Source organism: Cotesia typhae, unplaced genomic scaffold, assembly GCF_013202065.1.
Source record: "Cotesia typhae breed Kobodo isofemale line unplaced genomic scaffold, CoteBio_Ctyphae contig_5, whole genome shotgun sequence".
Classification (NCBI taxonomy): Eukaryota; Metazoa; Arthropoda; class Insecta; order Hymenoptera; family Braconidae; genus Cotesia; species Cotesia typhae.
Genome location: NW_027423757.1, coordinates 7430039 through 7448744, shown reverse-complemented (window position 1 = coordinate 7448744; position 18706 = coordinate 7430039). Strand labels below are relative to the sequence as shown.

At 30.0% G+C, this 18706-nt stretch overlaps 1 protein-coding gene across 1 annotated transcript; it reads right to left on the bottom strand.

Moving 5' to 3' along the window:
- Window positions 1-210: 210 nt before the first annotated feature.
- Window positions 211-17545, bottom strand: LOC141531462 (uncharacterized). The gene is made up of 10 exons (XM_074249299.1): window positions 17324-17545; window positions 10421-10612; window positions 9635-9761; window positions 8729-8846; window positions 4567-4648; window positions 3509-3560; window positions 2921-3111; window positions 1763-2607; window positions 835-1044; window positions 211-671 (listed from the first exon to the last, which is right to left on the bottom strand). Exons 2-10 carry the CDS (start codon window positions 10533-10535, stop codon window positions 537-539), a joined length of 1875 nt encoding a protein of 624 aa, XP_074105400.1. The 5' UTR covers window positions 10536-10612; window positions 17324-17545; the 3' UTR covers window positions 211-536.
- Between the last annotated feature and the right edge of the window lie 1161 nt (window positions 17546-18706).

Sequence of the window (18706 nt, the reverse complement as noted above, 5' to 3'; positions counted from 1 at the left end):
ATTTAACATCGGCTAATTTTATTATCATTTTTGGATAGTGTTCAATCAGAAATTTGTTTTTTCGATCCATTACAAATAAAAAAAAAAATTTTTTTCGGACTATCACAATCTGAAAATTTCAAAGAATCACTTCCTAAAAAATATGTAGTTAAATTAATTTATTAGAACATCAATATATTATTCATAAAATAATAAATTCGTCATTAATCATTAAGATTAACTAAATAATTTTATTAAAAATTAATTATCCACAATAAGACAACGTACAATATTGATTCGAGAGTGTACATACATGACGGCAGTCCGACAAAATATATTTTTAACAATTGTTATTCGTACAATAATTATTAATATAATAATTTTATTAATTATCTTTTTAATTTAGTATTAAATAATATAATAATTATATAATTTAAGAATTACAAGTTACACGTCCGATATAAATTATTGAATTAGACTTATATTAATATATACGTGTATGAAGTATTTGTTAGTAAAAAAATTAAATTTCAGTTATTTATATCATAAATAATAAATTACATTATAACGCAAGGAAGAGCACAACAGAGAGGAAGACACACAGGAACAACAGCTTTTCCACTTGATTGTTTTGTTTTAGTTTTGCTTGATGCCTCATACTCATACTGGCCTCTCGCCCTCGCCCATTCGCCCTGCAAAGTAAACACACGTACCGTAAATTATATGTTTTCTTTATTCTTCAATTTTTCTTCTCTTTTTTTTTTTTTTTTTTTTTTTTTTTTTCAACCTCCTCTATACTACTTCTATCCTATCCGGCTTATAAAATTCCCGTGTAAATATACAAAGTAAACTTACACTTGCTTGCATCATAGCTCCTTCCTCTTTCTTGGTAAACTCCGCGGAGCCAGGCGGATAGTAAACAGGAGGACCCGCGACGTTTTTACTCTGCACTTTCGGAGGTGTATGACTGATAAAATCAACTCCCTTCTTGGGGACCCCGTTTTCTTGTGTTTTATTTTTTCGTTGCATCTGCTCTTCACGCTTTATGTCAACCAACACTTCACGCTGAAAAAACAATTTTTTTCTCTTATTATTTCACTTATACATATTAACATTACATTTTTACTTATAAATTTTTTTTTTTTCCAATCATACAAAAATAAACAATTTTTTCAACCATTACAGTACATAAATTTTAATTTACACTGACTGATAAAAGTATTGTATCTGGTATCTACTGACCTAATAAAATTGATAGACCGACCTATTAGAAAAAACATAAGAAAAAAAAACTAATACATGATTTCTTGGATATCCTATCACATTAATTTATGGCTCTTATTATTTTTTATTCATACGATTAAATCCAAAATACTATTTTACTACTAAAGAGATCTAATCGCTGCGCATGAGTTCGATGAAAGCTAATTTTCAAAATTTCAATAAAATATCAAAATTAATTATTTTTTTTTACATTCACAAAATTTAAAATTATTTTCATATTATTGATAACATAATTTTTTTTTATATTATTGAAAAGGAAATTCTAAAAATTTCCCACGGTTAAACCATCCAAAGTGGATCGAAAACAGAATAAAATCCTAAATTCTCCTTATTATCTAATTTCAGTTACATAACATATTACACCCAGCGATTGGATCTCCTTAATATAATATTTTTCTTAGAATAAATAAACCGAAAATAAGCAGTTAAATAAATATATGTATAGATAGCTATAATTTAACATAATATAATATAATAACATAATAAAAACATAACAAACCTCTGATTCTGAGAAGGAAGCCATAAGATCATCAAGTTTAGCGGGTGGTCCCTGGCCGTTGCTGGGCCCTTTTCCGTTTACGGGATAGAGTTGCGTGCCTGTGGGAAAGGGTTTCGGTAAAAGTACTTCGCGGTCGCTGGCATGGTGATTGCTGTAGGACTCCTTGGAGTATTTATAAACACTGGCCGACTGAGGCGTGATTGGAGGCGTTGCTGTGTAGTAGCTGCGTGACGGAGAAGCCGGCTTGTCTGGAAAATGTTCCTCGATCCTGTCAATCATCGTCGTCGTTGTGGTTTCGGTGTACGGCGGATGGGGGTGGCTCTGATACCCGGGATAATCTGTCCTGTCGACAGGCAGGTATCCGTTTTCATAACGATCGTCTCTGATGTAGAAGTTCTCCTTCCGGGTGGTCGTCGTCTCCAGGTTCATTGGAGTAGGAGACGGTCCCGCTGAGTAAGGCGAGCTGGGCTTCCTGTAAGTCGGAGACCCGCGCAGATCTTCCTGGTAGAATTTGGACTCTTTGTGCAGGATCGAGGACTTTTGATTTATCTCGGGCGTGCTCGTGTACCTGATTGGGCTCGCAGATCGCTCCAGGGTTTTATCCAGCTTGTAGGTCACCGTCTGGTCGGTGCCTGAGTGTCCGGGTGGTAAGTAAATTTCTGGAGCTCCTGGCAGTTCGTAGGTGTACGTTTTTATCGTCGTGGTGACCTTGGTGTTTGGACCTGGGGCTAAATTCAAGGGAATTGTTGGTGTTGGAGATGGCACTGGTACTTGCTCAATTCCGTACTCTTGGATACGTTCTCGGGTGTTAAAGGTTGTTGATACTGTCTTCGGTTCTTGGTAGCCTAGATTTATTAAAATTTTTTTATTAGCATTAAATATCATTATTTAATTCTCAACATTCAATAACACTGAAACCAGCAGACATCTGACTATTTTTTCAACAAATAGATTTGTACTGGAAAAATATAAAAAAAAAGTATTCACAATTTTTTTTTTTTTTTTTTTCATTTTTAGAAGTTGAATTTTTTTTGGTGAAAATTTAGTTGAAAGAAATTAAAAAAAATGTCAGATATCTCTTCATTTTAGCTTCGTAATATTTTTAATTCTGATCAATCAATAGAGTCGATAACATAAGATCTATTAATAAAGCCTTACTAGTAGCTTCGCGAATTATTTTAACGTCCCGCGTTTGTGCTCCCGGAAGTGGTGATGCCTGTTTTGAGCGAGATGACGAATAAGTGTCGCCATACACCAGCTCTCTGTTAACCGCCGATGTCTTAGTGATTTTCTCGGCATTCTTTTGCTTCCTATGGATTTCTTCATAGCTCGCTTCATGTATGTCATCTCTAAAAAAGTATTAATAGATTAATAAACAAAAAATAATTTTTTAAAAACTATATTTTAAAAAAAAATTAATTATTTTATCAAAATTTAATACTAATACAGAAAATTTTTTAATTGTTTAAAATTAAATTTTTTCAGAATTTTCATTTTCTTTCTCCATTAAATTATTTATTATCTAAAATAATTATTTGTTTGAAAACTTAACTTTTATGAAAATTATTATTTACATTGATGAGCTATTAATACTCTCATGAAAAAACAAAAAGTTAAATGCAATAAGCAATGATGAATCCTGAATTATTTTGCTACCTCCTACGCGTGGATGGTTACACAATGACGTACTTTTTGGCCTCTAGCCAGCATATTTTTATATTTTACGACAAAATTTGTAATACTCACGAGAAGGGTGAGGTGTTGGTTGTGAAGGCTCTGTCCGTTGTTCCATATGAGTCTGAAACAAATAATTAATATTTAATACTTTAATAATAATTAAAGATATTTTTTTTCAATGAGGAATTTAAAATGTTAACACAGTAAATTGGCTGGTTGACAATTGACACATAATATATAAGATATATAAATATTTTAAATTGCAAACTAGTGACCCTACAATCAAGATTAAGCGACAAATATGTCCAGTTAATTTTTTTTTATCGCTTTCAATCATCATCCTCTTTCTCTTTCCCTTGATCGGACTTGTCTCTCTGCACTCATACTCTCTTATGTCTTACATTATGTACTATATACTGTACAGTACTACAATCAACCCATAACAATTTTTCCCACCGTCAGAGAAATCAGGTCATGCCTCTTCAATTACAATCAACCCTAATATGGTCTATACAAGTTATATCTTATATCTTATATCTTCGATATAATTATTTGCCAATTGTACTTGACTCGAACCATATAAAAACAATAACAATAACAAACACAATATGATACTTTTTAATAGATTACATAAGCGACTGACGTAGAAAATTTTGTGACGGATAAATCGGTGATCTTAAACACAACGTAAGCCAGCTAGCCCCTCTTTTCTATTATATTACACATCCATAAATATTTTATTTTAAAATAAAATTTTTTTTTTCCCAAGGCGAGCAGAGATTTTATAGTAATTTATTAAATATTTTTATTTTTTTCTTGACATTCGATCTCACGGCGACAATTCGACAAGGTCGTAAACTTTATAAGGAGTGTAGTGAGCCATTCGATCGTTTTCATCAGTATAAATTTATCTTACACTGTATTATACATCGTCGCTTGTTATTATGGTCCTTTCTCTTATTCACACACATCGCAGATTTGCTGGAAAATTATTATATTGTATAAAAATATTATACGAGTGATGGTCAATTCCCCGCTCTATACTCACTCTGAAGATGTTAAAGTTATTAATTTTTTATTTATTACTCTAGTGTATATTTATAAAAGATAAAAATAACTTCTCTTACCTACTGGCTTGCCGTCCTGGCTCTTGTTGAACTGATAAGAGACCTGTTTGTATGCCACAGTCTTGCTCTGTCCCGGCTGAACCTGAAAGATTTTAAATTACGATAGAGTACTCGTGTCGATGCGAAATTATTAGCTACATAAAAATTACTGATATTTTTTTTTTTTTTTAATTAATTTGTTAAGATAAATTATAACATGTTGTGTGGGTACATAATTACTGGGTTGCTTTGAAAAAATTTAGACTTTTTATTCCAAAGTTATATTACTTGTTTAAGAGTAAATTCATTAAGTTTTGTTGATTTTAGAAATCTAATGTTAGAATTGATCTTTCAATTCAAAATCATTGAAAATTCAATTTTAATTAAAAATATAACTTTTTGAAAACTTAATCAAATCAAATATTTTTTTTTATTAAAAAAAAAAAATTCAAAGTTGATTTAAAAAATTATAAAGTTATCTTCAATATAAATTTACCATTTTTTCTTGTAAAGTTCACAATTGTTTTAATTGTTTTTTAACAAATAAATTATAGCAAAAAAAAATTATTAAAAAAATGGACTTAATAAATTAAAAATACAATTTTTTAAAAATAATTTTTTAGAACAAATTTTTTTGTTAAAAAACAATTAAATAATTGTCAAGTGACAGCTAACTTTAATTTCATGGTGTCACAAGCTTGATCACAAAGAAATTTTCTATTTTTATTGAATTTTATAAACAGAAAAAAAAGCTTAAGAGATTTATATATTAAATTTTTAATTCCAAGCAATACATGCAACGTTTTTTTTTTTTTTTTTTTTTTTTTTTTTTTTTATTATTGACAAACGTCGTGCGCGATCGAAGGATTATAATTATCGTAAATTAGCATGACTGGATGCTGGGGCAAGACTAGTGCATATCGGTGAAGAAGAAGCAAGAAGTAAGAAGTCTTGGAAAAAATAAAAGGTAAATAAGAGTGAGAAAGCCCAAGGAGAATAGAGATAAAAAGAGTCGCGCGGGAGATAAAGTAAGTGCAAAACATTTAGATAAAAAGGAAGTTGGGTTTAACCGGCTTGCCTTATAAGAGCATAGAAACAGCCTGATGTTGTGTAGATTTATACTTGTATATAAATATATAGATATAGATATACATAAATGACCACAACAGCAACAACATCACACAACGTATAATCATTCCGCGTAAGCACGCGTTGGCGGATCGGTAGCACATTTAAATTCTTCGGAATTCCAGGCCTCTAGGGGCCACCCGAGTGAATGCTTAATCATGGCATTGTATCGGTTTCGTGAGAGACCACAGAAACGTGATGTACGTGGGAGGTAAAATGTCCAATTGATGGCTACGAATGGAGATTGTCAATCGACAGATTGACACAGAATAGTATATTGTCAATGCATCACTAAACAACGGTTACTCTCTGTTGTTTTTATTTATTTCATATTTTATTTATTTATTTTACAACTTTATCCTCTTTCATGTTTTATTCAACCTTTTAATAAATTTTTCAATGTCATAATACCAATTAATTTTTTATTTAACTTATTCATTAATTGTTATTTGCTTACATATTTAATATAAAAAAAAAATATTAATGTTTGTTTCAGTAGTGGGTTGATAAAAATAAAGATGACTTAATAGACGAGAATATAAAGTTTAGTTTCAATCTAAGTAAAAGCAATGAATCAAATAAATTTCTAATGAATAATGAAAATGAAATTATCTACAAAAGTAAATTTACTTATCGTTAATTGCGGTACTGCAATATTGTATATTCTACTGTACGCTGTTTATTGGATAATACCGAGTATGAGAATTAATACCGAGTAGATAATTGTTAATCTCGGCCAACGACGGCTTAGCCTCGTTGGCTCATTGAGAAATCTTGGGTTTAGTTGTGTTGTATTGAGTATACAAGAAAATAAAAAATCTTAATGTAAAACGTAATGCTGAAGCGACATTACTAGACTACGAATAGTGTAGAGAATGGAGGATAGAATGAGGATGGGTTCTGAGTAAAGCTTTTTATCTGGGTAATTCTATGTATTAAAACCTTCTCTATGTCTCTCTATACTTCTCTTTTAATACTCATACTTATGTATCATATTTTATACTAATATTGTACATAAAGAAGTAACTGTACTTCTCTGAATGCAGAGTAATCCCTAAATTCATCTTGGATTTTGATGCGATGCTAGAACTAGGCTTTTGTAATCACAATTTTGTAATTTAAAGTTCAAAAGTTTAGTTGATTATACGTTAGAAGATTTGAATTGCTCAGCTGGGAGTGAATTTACGATGTGAAATTTTTTTTTTTTAAGTATAAATTATGGACTCGGATTATCAAACTGTCTGTATTAGTAATACGTCCTGAGTCAAATATAAATTTTAAAAAGTAAATATAAAAGACTATTTGGTCGTCGTCAATAGAATAAATTTTTGTTTTCAGTATTTAAAAGCTTAACTTTTAATCATTTCTAATACTTCTAATACTCTTTACTAAAAAATATATGTTTGTTCAAGAAAAATTTATCCGTAATTTACTATAACAAAGCGGTGTAAAATTTTGTACTTGGACAAAATATATATCTCAAAAAAATAAACACTTTATTATTTAGTGTGACTTTTACATCGTAAAAGTTATTGCTTTTACACCAAATTAGTGACATCTCAAGACAAACCATCATTTTTTATCGAGTAGTGTATACTTGTGCGAAGTGTTTACTGTTTACTCGAGGAAATTCTGTAATAAAGTATTGTAGAAGTACTTAAATTACATATTTTTCATTTTACAATACCACAAAGCGCACTTGTAATTTTACGACAGTATTTTTAAGCTTAACTCAACGCATTGAAGTTTTATAATGAGTACTTATAATGAAATGTTATTCATGACAAATATGTGTTTAAATTTCAATTGTTGTGGCTTTTTATACTATACAATATGAAGTAATAAAAATAAATATCGCTAATTTTTACACATTGATTTACTAATAGTGAATAATTTATGTAATATATACCAATCGAATCGTTTTTGCATCCTCTACAAAGTTATTAGGCCTAACAGTTGATTAGTTTATTATTTTTTTAGAAATTTAGAATTTCTCATTTAAAATAAGACATTTAAAAATTCTAAAGATTTTTTTTTATTATTCTAAAAAATATTTTTGATATTTAAATTATACAAGAAACTTTATTAAATTCTGCATTTCTTTTATATAAATATTAGATCTTTATCTCTCTTTTTAATGTCCAACAGAGGACTGACTATTTTTGATGACCGTTTGTTTTGATATCTTTCTACCATCGCTACAACATAATGTCTTGATGAAATCTTTTATATTTCTCTATATTTATTGCTCGAAGCATCCAACTTTTTTATATACATATTTCGAGTGATTCCATGCTGAGGTATAGAATAAAATCTTTTTTTTTTTTTTTTTTTTTTTTTTTTTTTTTTTTTTACCAATGTAATGCTAAATATTTTCAGATGGTCTGATATGTATAATCGTAAAATATGTTTGATATATGACTTGTATGTAACAATAATTTATTTCGAAAGTTTTTTAACTTCAAACTTTCGGATGCTGCATTAAAAATTTATATATCATGGATTTATTGAAATTGAAAATGAATTATGTATGATAATTTTATGACAAGAATTACAATTTTATCAAAAATCTATTGATTGATTGACAAAAAAAAATAAATAAATAATTATTACATTTAATTATTTGTGATAAAACAACTGGAGCCAGAGAAGATTACTTAGACACATTACAGCAGTCAGTATTTATGTACCGAGGGTTTTAATGGTCGATGGTTAATGTTTAACGGTCGACTTTAGATTTACAAAATGTGGAGGCTGATGGACAAGACGTTCCGTCAATACGTTAATGTCAGTGGCTATGAGGTTTGATCGTACTCAGTATATACAGACAGAGATTGGTAAGACGTTTTAATGTCGGAAGTTTAACCCTCGAGCGATCGGTATTAAAACCAGGAAGAAGTACCAGTGTACGTACATGAAGCGAAGAGTCCGTAGATAGATAGGTAGACAGATAAATAGATAGGACTCGAGCAAGATGATGAGCTAAGGCTAATGCAGAACGTAGTTCACTGAATACAGGATGTTAAATCCAATGTAATGTAGCCTTTAAACTTACGTTTCGTAATTCAGCGTCCAGTGCCTCCAAGCCTGGTATTCCGCTTCCTACTCCACTGGGTCCTGTGCTCACGTACTTTTCCCTAGTGGTCGTACTCGTTCGTGTCGGGGAAATAGACCTGGGAGAGGAAAACACCTCGGGTTTACGCTCTGTATTTTTTATTAGATATTTAAACTCAAATTAAGGGGTTATACGCACTTTGAATCTTTAAAAAATCTATTTTTTTTTCTATTTCATTTTTGTAATATACGTTTATTTAATTATATACTCAGAAAATTTTATTTAAATTGGACAAGTATTTTTAAAGTTATAAGGATATTTGTAAAGCTTTCTCGAAGCATGTCGCGTAAAAATGAGATTCACGGAAAGAACAAGATAACACTGAGTATCATCCCAGATTGTACTCAGTGAAAAAAAATGTTAGATAGTAGTTAGTATAATCCAGATTACAATGAGTATAATTCAGATATCACACAGTATAATCCAGATATCACAGAGTATAATCTGCGATGATATCCAGTGTCATCTTGTTCTTTCCGTGTTGACCCAAAATTGTATCTTCAAAGTCGATGAGCAAATTTTTTGTAAAACAGCTAAACTGATAAGTTTCAAATTTTTACACAAGATTGATATTTTTATAATTACTACATATCTTATATTACCGGAATATTTAAAAATGTTTAAATTTCGATAATTCAAGCGAGATACCATGTTCACCGCAAGATAAATTTTTTAGAGGATCTTCCGGAGATCGTCTACAGAAGCTAGAAAAATTATTTGTAAAAAAAAAAATTTAACAATAAAGTTCAAAGTGACTTTTGCAAGTATATCTATTTTTATGTCAATAAATTAAAAAATCGCTTTATTCAAGCTTCCAAGTGCGCATAAACCCTTAATTAAAATTACCTGATTTCAGTGACTGTTTTTGTCGGATTAGCAGCAGTCCTGTATTCAACTTGAGGCGAGTAAGGCCTTCGGCCACTGGGTGTTGCGCTTCTGGATACGCTGGTTTGTAGATCTTCCAAAAGAGCGTCTAAAAAGTAAAATTGTAAGTAATAATCAGGAATGGAGATCAGAATGTCGATGATTTTTCTCAAGTGTGTTTCTTCTACCGGGACGGGACGCGGTTAATTTTTTTTCTCGGGAATGGTTTGCGGCGTCGGTATTGGCAAACAAGAGTGAATGAATGTAGATAAGAGTCTGTAGTATGCATGCATATGTATGTATCTATGCATGTAAGAGTATTGTATAGGCAATGTATGTTCGGTTGTTGGTTGTTGGTCGCCGTATGTATTGAGGGAGACCAGATACCAAGCAGCTGGATAAAGTTACACAAGCTTCTCATGCGACTTAAACTCTGCTCTCTGGCAATAGCAAGGTTGTGTTGTGTTGCCGAGAGTAATGCTAATATAAGTAAAGTTAAGAGCTACGTATACTCTACGGTTTAGTCGGTGAGCTACGATGTAACTACAAGTACCAAGTATCCATACTCCAGAGTATGACTACAAAGAGGCGGGGGAGGGCACCGCAGATGAGAGTTAACTACACCAGTTCGAGGATTCAAGTACCAGTACATTCAGGGTTTAACTACTATACGATAGAAGAAAATAGCATTGTATGTTATGTGCTGGGCTGGATGTTGGATGCTTGTTGGTGGATGGTGGATAGTGCATGTACAAGTAAACTCTTTACCCAAATTGTTCTCGAGGCTATTGCTCGAGTTCGCAGAGTGGCCCTGTCCGGATATAGCGCCACCATGACTCACGTACTTTCTGCTCACGTGTGAGCTCTCTCTCAGTGTAGACATTGTCTCGTATATTATTTTTTTAGCTCTTCTCTGGGCTCTTGTTCCTCTTTTTTGGGTCTTGTTTTACCTCTCAGATCCTAAGAATGTAAAAAATTGGTTAATAAAAATATGTGTCGCTTCAATACTTATTTTGTGATCAAAATAGTTAATTACATTTTAAAAAATTAAAATTTTTTTTTGGATAATTGATTAGTTTGACTGAAAATTTTTTTTAATAACTATAAAGTTTATTTTTTTTAATTCATCAAAATTAGAATAATTGAAAAAAAAAAAAACTTAAAAAATTTGTTTAATAAAAAAAAATTGACATAGAAAATATTAGAAACATGAAAAAAAAATTTTTTTAAATATAACAAAATATTAGAAATTGAGAAAAAAGTAAATTTTTAACAAAGTAAAGAAAGACAAAATTAACTTCTGATTTTCAAATGTATCATTGTAATAATTTCATATTCTTAGACAAAAGTAAAGTTCAAGTATCTAAAGTATGCGAAATGAAATACGTTAAAGCAAGAAATGAAAATAAAAAAAAATAGTTTTATTTGAAAGTTAAACATGTCAGTCGTATATTTGAAACACTTATATTATATATTAGAAGATTTACTCTTTAAAATGTAAATCTATCCTGAGCGTTTTGCTGGATGGGTAACGTATGTGCTGCATACGTATTATTTTTATTGTCGGTCAAATGGGGTCAAGGCAAGCCTATATTATGAGTATGAGAATCAGCAAAATAAATTGTTTTGCGTTTTAGATCAGTCCAAAATCGTCATGGCTATTTAAGATACGTGTGTATGTAGTAAATTTCTATTGGTAGTTTAGTTACATTATATACGTGTGTAGTGTGCTAGCGTTTCATTTGTAAAGGTGATTTTTCCCAGAAAAATACTTAGCTTGTGCTACTTTTGTTAAACATTACTCGCTACGCCTATAAATTGTTTTGAATAATTTAAATTTGCTGGTTTAAGTAACTCATATATACAACTGTTTGTTTTGTAATTTTTATAATGAAAATATTTATAAAATAAAATAAAGTAAAATGAATGTGTAATTTTATATTACTCGTGATTGCTTTACTGTTCGTGCACTGACGTATAAAAAAATAATAAATCGAGTTCGAGTGAGAGTACGAGTTGGGGCTTAAATTAATATAGAAGTAAAAGAAATAAAATGAAATAAAAATTATAAAAGAAAATTTAAATGAAGATTAAATTACAAAGATCGAGATACTAATTCAAGGTCACATCTGATGTGGTTCAAGGGTAATCTGTTTGAATAACCAGACCCGTCAGGACCAATTCCACTCTTAAATGGATACATACTCTTGATCATGATTTACAGTTTCTTTTTATTTTGTGTTATTGTTCGTGAACAATCCCGGTGGAACCGCGAGTTGAGGCGTGTACAGTGATAGTATTTTTTTACCCACTACATATACGTATATAAGTCTATATAGAGAGATTGCGAGAGCAATGAAGGTCTCGCGGTAATAGCAAATGAAGCAATTTATTTTTTTGCTACTGCACTATTATTAAAAGGATAAATTAGCATAATACGTAGTATCGTAAAGTGTAATTTGCAGAATGTGCTACAGAAAAATTTAATAGAATTGTTTCATTTTATTTTATTAACATGTGTATTGTATATTGTGTTTATGATGCATGTTATTAATATTAACTATTAAATCTATCATATTGACTGGTAATAAAGTTATACATTATCGCGGAATGAGTATTGATTAAATTAAATGGAAACGAGCTTCCTTCTGGCACGATCGGGTTTGCGCGATCGCGATACGAATAATTACATTGCGTAGATGCTAGGTCGTGTAGATCAAAGTGACAGGATGCCAATTGATGTCTGAGTTTCGTTTATAATTATTATGTAATACTAATAATAATTTAAAAAATAAAAAATTTTTTTTATAAAATATGAAATACTTAAATTTTAACACCAACTCAACTAAAAGTTAAATTTACATAATTACGAAAAATTTTAAGTGGGTCTCTTGACACTTTTTTCTGTATTTAAAGATAGATGCTGCATCTTGTCAAAGTTGAATAATGTTTAGCTCGTAAACCCAACTATCATTATATTACTATGTTCCAAGTTTAATATTCAACTATGAAAATTTTAAACTCAACATAATTTTAAAATCACATTTTATGAATTAAATACGTATCCATATTATTTTTAACATCATAAATAATTCTTGTGAAACGTTTGACCGTGGTAAGTTAAGAGTTTCCGCCTAATAAAATATTATAAGCCCACATTTAAATAAAACATCTATGTATACATGGATAGGATCCAATCCGAACTAGAAATTTTTATTGTAATTTTATTCTTTAGATTTTTTTTTAAGTTTCATCTACACTCAAAAGATCGGTATTGATTAATTAAGAAAGAATCAACGAAATTAAGCCCAAGATTCAAATGAAAAAAAAAAAATTTGATTAAATTTCTTGAAAGTAAAAACTGTTGTTTTTTTTTTTTTTTCTTGTATATTATAAATATTATAAATATAATATTTTTTTCGATTTAGAGGCCAAGCCTCAGCTGTTTCAACAGCGACGAATTGACCGAGATACCGATATAGATCCCTCGTAATCCTCTTCTGCACGATTGGTCGTACAAGTAATAGCGGGCGTGGAAGCTTTAATACGTGGGTGGATATCGAACCATCGATAATATCAATGAATCTACGTATATATAAACACATTTGAATTTCAAATTAATGACGATGAGAGAAAACAGAGTAAAAAAAAAAAAATAAAGAATTAAATTAAACAAAATGACAACACGAATAATGTCGATATAAATCACCGTTTTTGGCATCGCTCTAGTAACACGTGATAATTGTTATGTATGTTTATATTAAAAACGAACAAATCGATACAGATATACGGATACACTGTGTGTAGGTTTACAGCCACGCGACAATTTGAATATGATAGTTTAGGTATAACAGCTTGAGTTTTTCAAGACACCTGTTGCGTAATTTAGCAATTAATCTTAGACAGTAACTCAACATAAGTGACACTGTACTTCTACAAACATTTATTCTCAATTGCTTATAACACTCTATAAGAAAATTTACTACCTATATTTTATTATTATTCTTTTATATACATTCATATGTCTGTATAAAGTATATACCATACCCTTGTCAACGCCCCAGACTCATACGTTCTATCTAATTAGTCTAGATTTCTGACATTAACGCAAAGTCGCCACGAGAGACAAAAGTCTTATACGTAAACCAACACTCATAATTATCTCCCCGAAGTTATTTTTACTTTTTCAATTATATTTATATTAATATCAGCATCATCATCATCATCGTCGCTTTTCAAACACACCGCTTATTAATTTTAATAAATTTTTGTACTGTGGACATGCGGGCTTGCTGAAAAAACTTTTCTAAGACCAATTAGGATTATCAATTCACTTGAATTTTAAAATTCAACCGAATTTTTAATAATTACAAGTATAAAAAATCTTAAATTAAAAAAAATCAATTTGATTTAAGAAAGAAAATTTTGAACAAAGTAAAACTTACTTAAAGCAAGAAAAATTTTTTAAATCAAAAAGTGTTTTGCTTCTTTCAAGACTATGAAATTCTTCAAAATATTCTTAAGATTCAAGAATTTTTTTTTTTTAGTGTAGTTACTAATAATTATTAAAAATTATACAGTATTAATTAATATTTTAGTATGCATATAAAACTGTACTTATGGAACATATTAATAATAATAATAATAAATATTAATGACTTATAATTTTTTGTTTTTAATAATGAGTAAAATGAATAAGTCAAAAAACTGGTTCGCTGCAAATATTTATTTTTAAAAATTTTATGCTAATTAATGGTTGGAATTTAGGCCTCAGTTTGCGGATCCACTGCCGTCTTTTGGTGATAAAAATAAAAGAGCACTGGCTAAACGAAGCTTACCAAATCGCGAAAATATTTATAATTAAAAGAAAAAAAAAACTATTGAACCCATGGACTATGGCATGTTATGGCATGGAGTGATCTCGAAGTAAAGTATTTTGTTTAGTTTTGAAGATAAGGTTACTTATACTTATACTGAGTAAGTTTGAAGGAGAGGACCGGTTCCGACAAGGCTCGAGAGTCGAGAGAGAGTAGAGGAGTCTCATGGCGAAATACCTAAAAGGAAAGGCGCCTATATGAGATATACGCTTACGGGTTGACCAGAAGTTAAGAGAGGACATCGCACGTGCGTAAGTCGTCTGGGCTGATCTGACCGCGTGAACACACGTACTTGGTCCAGGTTACGTGCGTTCGCCACCCACGCATCTATTATACATATATACGGACTCGCACTGCCCGCTGGATGCTGGCTGTGGTATGGTACATTACATTCGTTAGCAAGGTGAAAGAATCTGACGCTTTTCACTGCGCTGTTTGCTTTCATATGTATTTTTATTAATATTATTTTTATTTTGTACACTCGGAAAAAAATTAGTTGAATTAACTATTTAATCATAGCTTAAATTTATGAGTTATAACTTACTATTATGAACTTTATTTCTTTTTAATTTGACATTTGTATTTATATTTCAAAAGAATATTTAAATAGGCATTACTTTTGTATCTTCATTATCATCATTAAATTTTGATTTATAGATTTTTATTAGAAAATTGAATTATAAAATATTATTTTAATAATGAGTTTAAAATATGACTCCGATTAACAAAAAAAAAGTAAAGTTATAATTTTTGCCAATTTGAAAAATTAAAAAAAAAAATGTATTTTTAATTTTTATTTATTAGCAATCAAATAATAGTGTATTAATAAATTTTAAGATGATAATTTTTTTGAATTGCAATAATAAATAAATTGATAAAAATTTTTTACAAATTTACTTTTATCAGTTGACCTTTTTATAGTTAATTTTATAAATGACTATTACTTCTTTCCATGTGTATTATAATACATACTATAAATATTATTATCATTATAATTGTATACTAAATATTATTCCATTGATGGATTAGCTTAACGGTATTATCCTGGACATTGTCAAACACAAAGTAATTATTATTTATTGTATGTTTGTAATAGATCTATGATCTATTTGTTTGTTAACAAAGTGTCCTACTTTTTAGCAATTTATTAAAATTGATTTGTCATGTTAACACTCGTTACTCATTATCTCATTGATCAAGTTGATTGCCATTTCAACGCTCTACTAACCATGAAAATTTAATAATGAAACATGACATCAGTCTTGATTGTCAGTGGATCCATGTTAAAATGAAATGAAACTTTACCTTGAGGCTCACGACTTACAACTGCAGATCATCTTTCATTTCTTTATGGATATTTTTACTTTTATTTTTACCATTTATTTAAGGCTACGACAATAATTAACAGCCGGCTACTAAACTTTTCTTGGCACAATTATTTTTATTTTATACAACAAAATTAATTAACTTAAAATTTTACTCAAGAAATCTCTTGACAGAAAATATTAATCTTTTCACGGTCTCGCTAAAATTAAATTTAATGTAATTTATTTTAATTGTTCAAAAGTTTGGTCATTGTTTACAAGCGCGCCTACGCTTTTTTTGAGTCGTAAACAATTTAGAGGGTATATTTTTTAAAATATATCGAATACTCTATTTATATTCTCCATAAATTTAGAAATAAAAAATATTATAATAACTCAAGGATGCAGTTTTAAAAATATAAACAGAAACTCGAAAAAAATATTGAAAGGTGTAATTTTTAGATGTTTAATCAATTAAAATAAATAAAAAAACTCATAAATTTAAGATTTAAAATTTAATTAATTCAATTAATTTTAATATAAATTATAAATAAAAAAAAGTTCCTAATTCTGTCGATAAATTTCTAGAAAAAAAAATTTATCTAAATAAAAAAAAGGAATTGTTTTTTTTTTTTTTTTTTTTTTTTTAATCAGGAACTGATATAATTTTTGTATTAATGTAATGTAAGATTTGTTATTCACTTGTAGTGCCAAAATAGACAGCATCCAGACTTATCTCGTTTACACCCACGCAAGCAAGCTAAACCACGAGACGTGAATTATGGACTGCAATTTTATTCTTTCATTGTTATTTAATAGCCGATGATTAATTTTGAAAACATTAATTAATTTATTTATACTGATATACTTATACCGATGCAGAGAAAGAGGCTAATGATAATAAAGATAAAGCGAAAAATTAATAATTAATGTGTACACAGGTTTACTGGTATCAAGAGAGATTAATCTCGATAATAGAGCAGTAATTTTGAGGCGTGATTTCCATTTCGATTTCACTAGATATTCTCTAGAGGCTTTCGAGACTAGATACCAGATCGTTAGTAGGCTAATAGAGATTAAAAATGGTTTTTAACCGGGCACTGAGGTAATAATTACAAGTAACTACTTGTAAATTCATCGAAGGCCTTGTTATTACAGCGTGTATGTTGATGTGAACGGTGTAAAGACGATGACTAAACCGACAAACCAGACTATATTCAGCATCTCAAGCCGACTGACGACTGCTATGCGCTATAAACCTTAAACTGCTTTTTGGCATTGTGCCTATTTAGATTTTTATTTTATTCGAAACATTTTTACTCTACTTGACTTTAAAGTCTACGTGTACGATAAATTGCCACTTCATGATTTTATAATAAATTTAATTTACATTTAAAATATTATTCGCTGATCTTTTAAATTTTTAAACCCGAGTTTTAAGTTCAAGTTGTCAATTGTGTAAACGTCAAAGTAAATAATAAGTCACTCACCTCTTTTAAAACTCCAGTTAATTAATCCAAGTAATTGATCACAGTTATTCAAATAATAACTTACGCAAAAAATTATTTAAAAATTTTTTAAAATCCGAGAGATTTAAAAATAAAACTCGCGGTTAAGAGAAATATTCAGAGCGCGTGTGCTCGCCGAAGCGTCTGGCCAGGACTGGCCTGGTCTACTGGCAGCGCTCTCGTCGTTTCTTCTGTTCGTGTCGTCGTGGTATCGCCGCGTACAAGAGCTGAGCTAAGCTAAATCGCGGGGATCTAGCCGTCGAGCTAAGTAGAGTCCCACTGCATATTATACACACATACCTACAAACATTAATATTATTATTCCAATATATTACCATTTTATTAAAAAATACATCATAAATAAATTATAATAAAAAAATTTCGACTTACCTAATTATAATTATAATTGAATATAAAAGTTTAAGAATGCAGAGCCCACTCTTTTTCATTGATTCTGAGTCTTAAGTTGTATACTCCAAAAGACCGTGTAGTAGTATTATTATTATATATAGTAATAATACAACAAATATAATAATAAATGTATGTTGGTGTATAGTACTGGGACCAGGTTGTCATAACCGTGGAGCTTACAGCCTCCTACGCGATCTAAACACCGAGGACCTTTCTCAAGGAAGAAACGAGTTTCTTACAGTCACGATGTCATGTCGATTGTACTTAACGACACGATATATTAATACTTAAACAATTCACATGACTGAACGTGCATTTGTTCCGTTGGTTTATGTTTTTTATTATTTTATTTCATGTTGTGTTATTTTTTAGCTGCATTATATCAGGTATCGGCCTTTTTTTAAGGCTCAAATTACTCCAACATATTTATTTTCTTCTTTCTTCTTCTCTTATTCATTTTTGCGGTCCAGCGAAAAATAATTAACTTTACCGGTAATTAATTTATTGTGCTGAAAAGCAAAGAGTAAAGTACACATTACACATAAGTATAATACGGCTGGATGTTTGAATAAGCATAGATAGCATTATGTCATGAGAAGATTGTTGATAAAATTTTTTATCAGCACTTGAAACAATTAGACGATTGTTGAGAACAACTATATACGGTTTAGTTTAAATGTAAGAGTAGTTAAGTGCTTTTGTAGATATAATGTGTGTGCGTGAACAGCAGAGGATTACGTAGTCTTTTTTATTTGTATTTTTATGTATGCCGTACCGTGTTGATAATAATGATGATGACGATGATGATGATGAGAGTCATATATGCGCAGGCGTTTGTTGTGGGGACCGCGAAACGGATGTGGAACGTTTGTGGATACCATCCAGCTGAGAGGCGTCGTAAAAGGAATTGGTAAACTGGTGATGATCTACTCACTCCGTTCGTCATTGAATATG

Excerpts from the sequence above, each read along its gene's own strand:
- LOC141531462 (XM_074249299.1), bottom strand. The coding sequence starts at position 10,535 with ATGTCTACACTGAGAGAGAGCTCACACGTGAGCAGAAAGTACGTGAGT. Across the intron at positions 8,847-9,634 it reads AAAACAGTCACTGAAATCAG|GTCTATTTCCCCGACACGAA; the intron begins GTAATTTTAATT and ends TTCCTCTCCCAG. Across the intron at positions 2,608-2,920 it reads AATAATTCGCGAAGCTACTA|GCTACCAAGAACCGAAGACA; the intron begins GTAAGGCTTTAT and ends TAATAAATCTAG.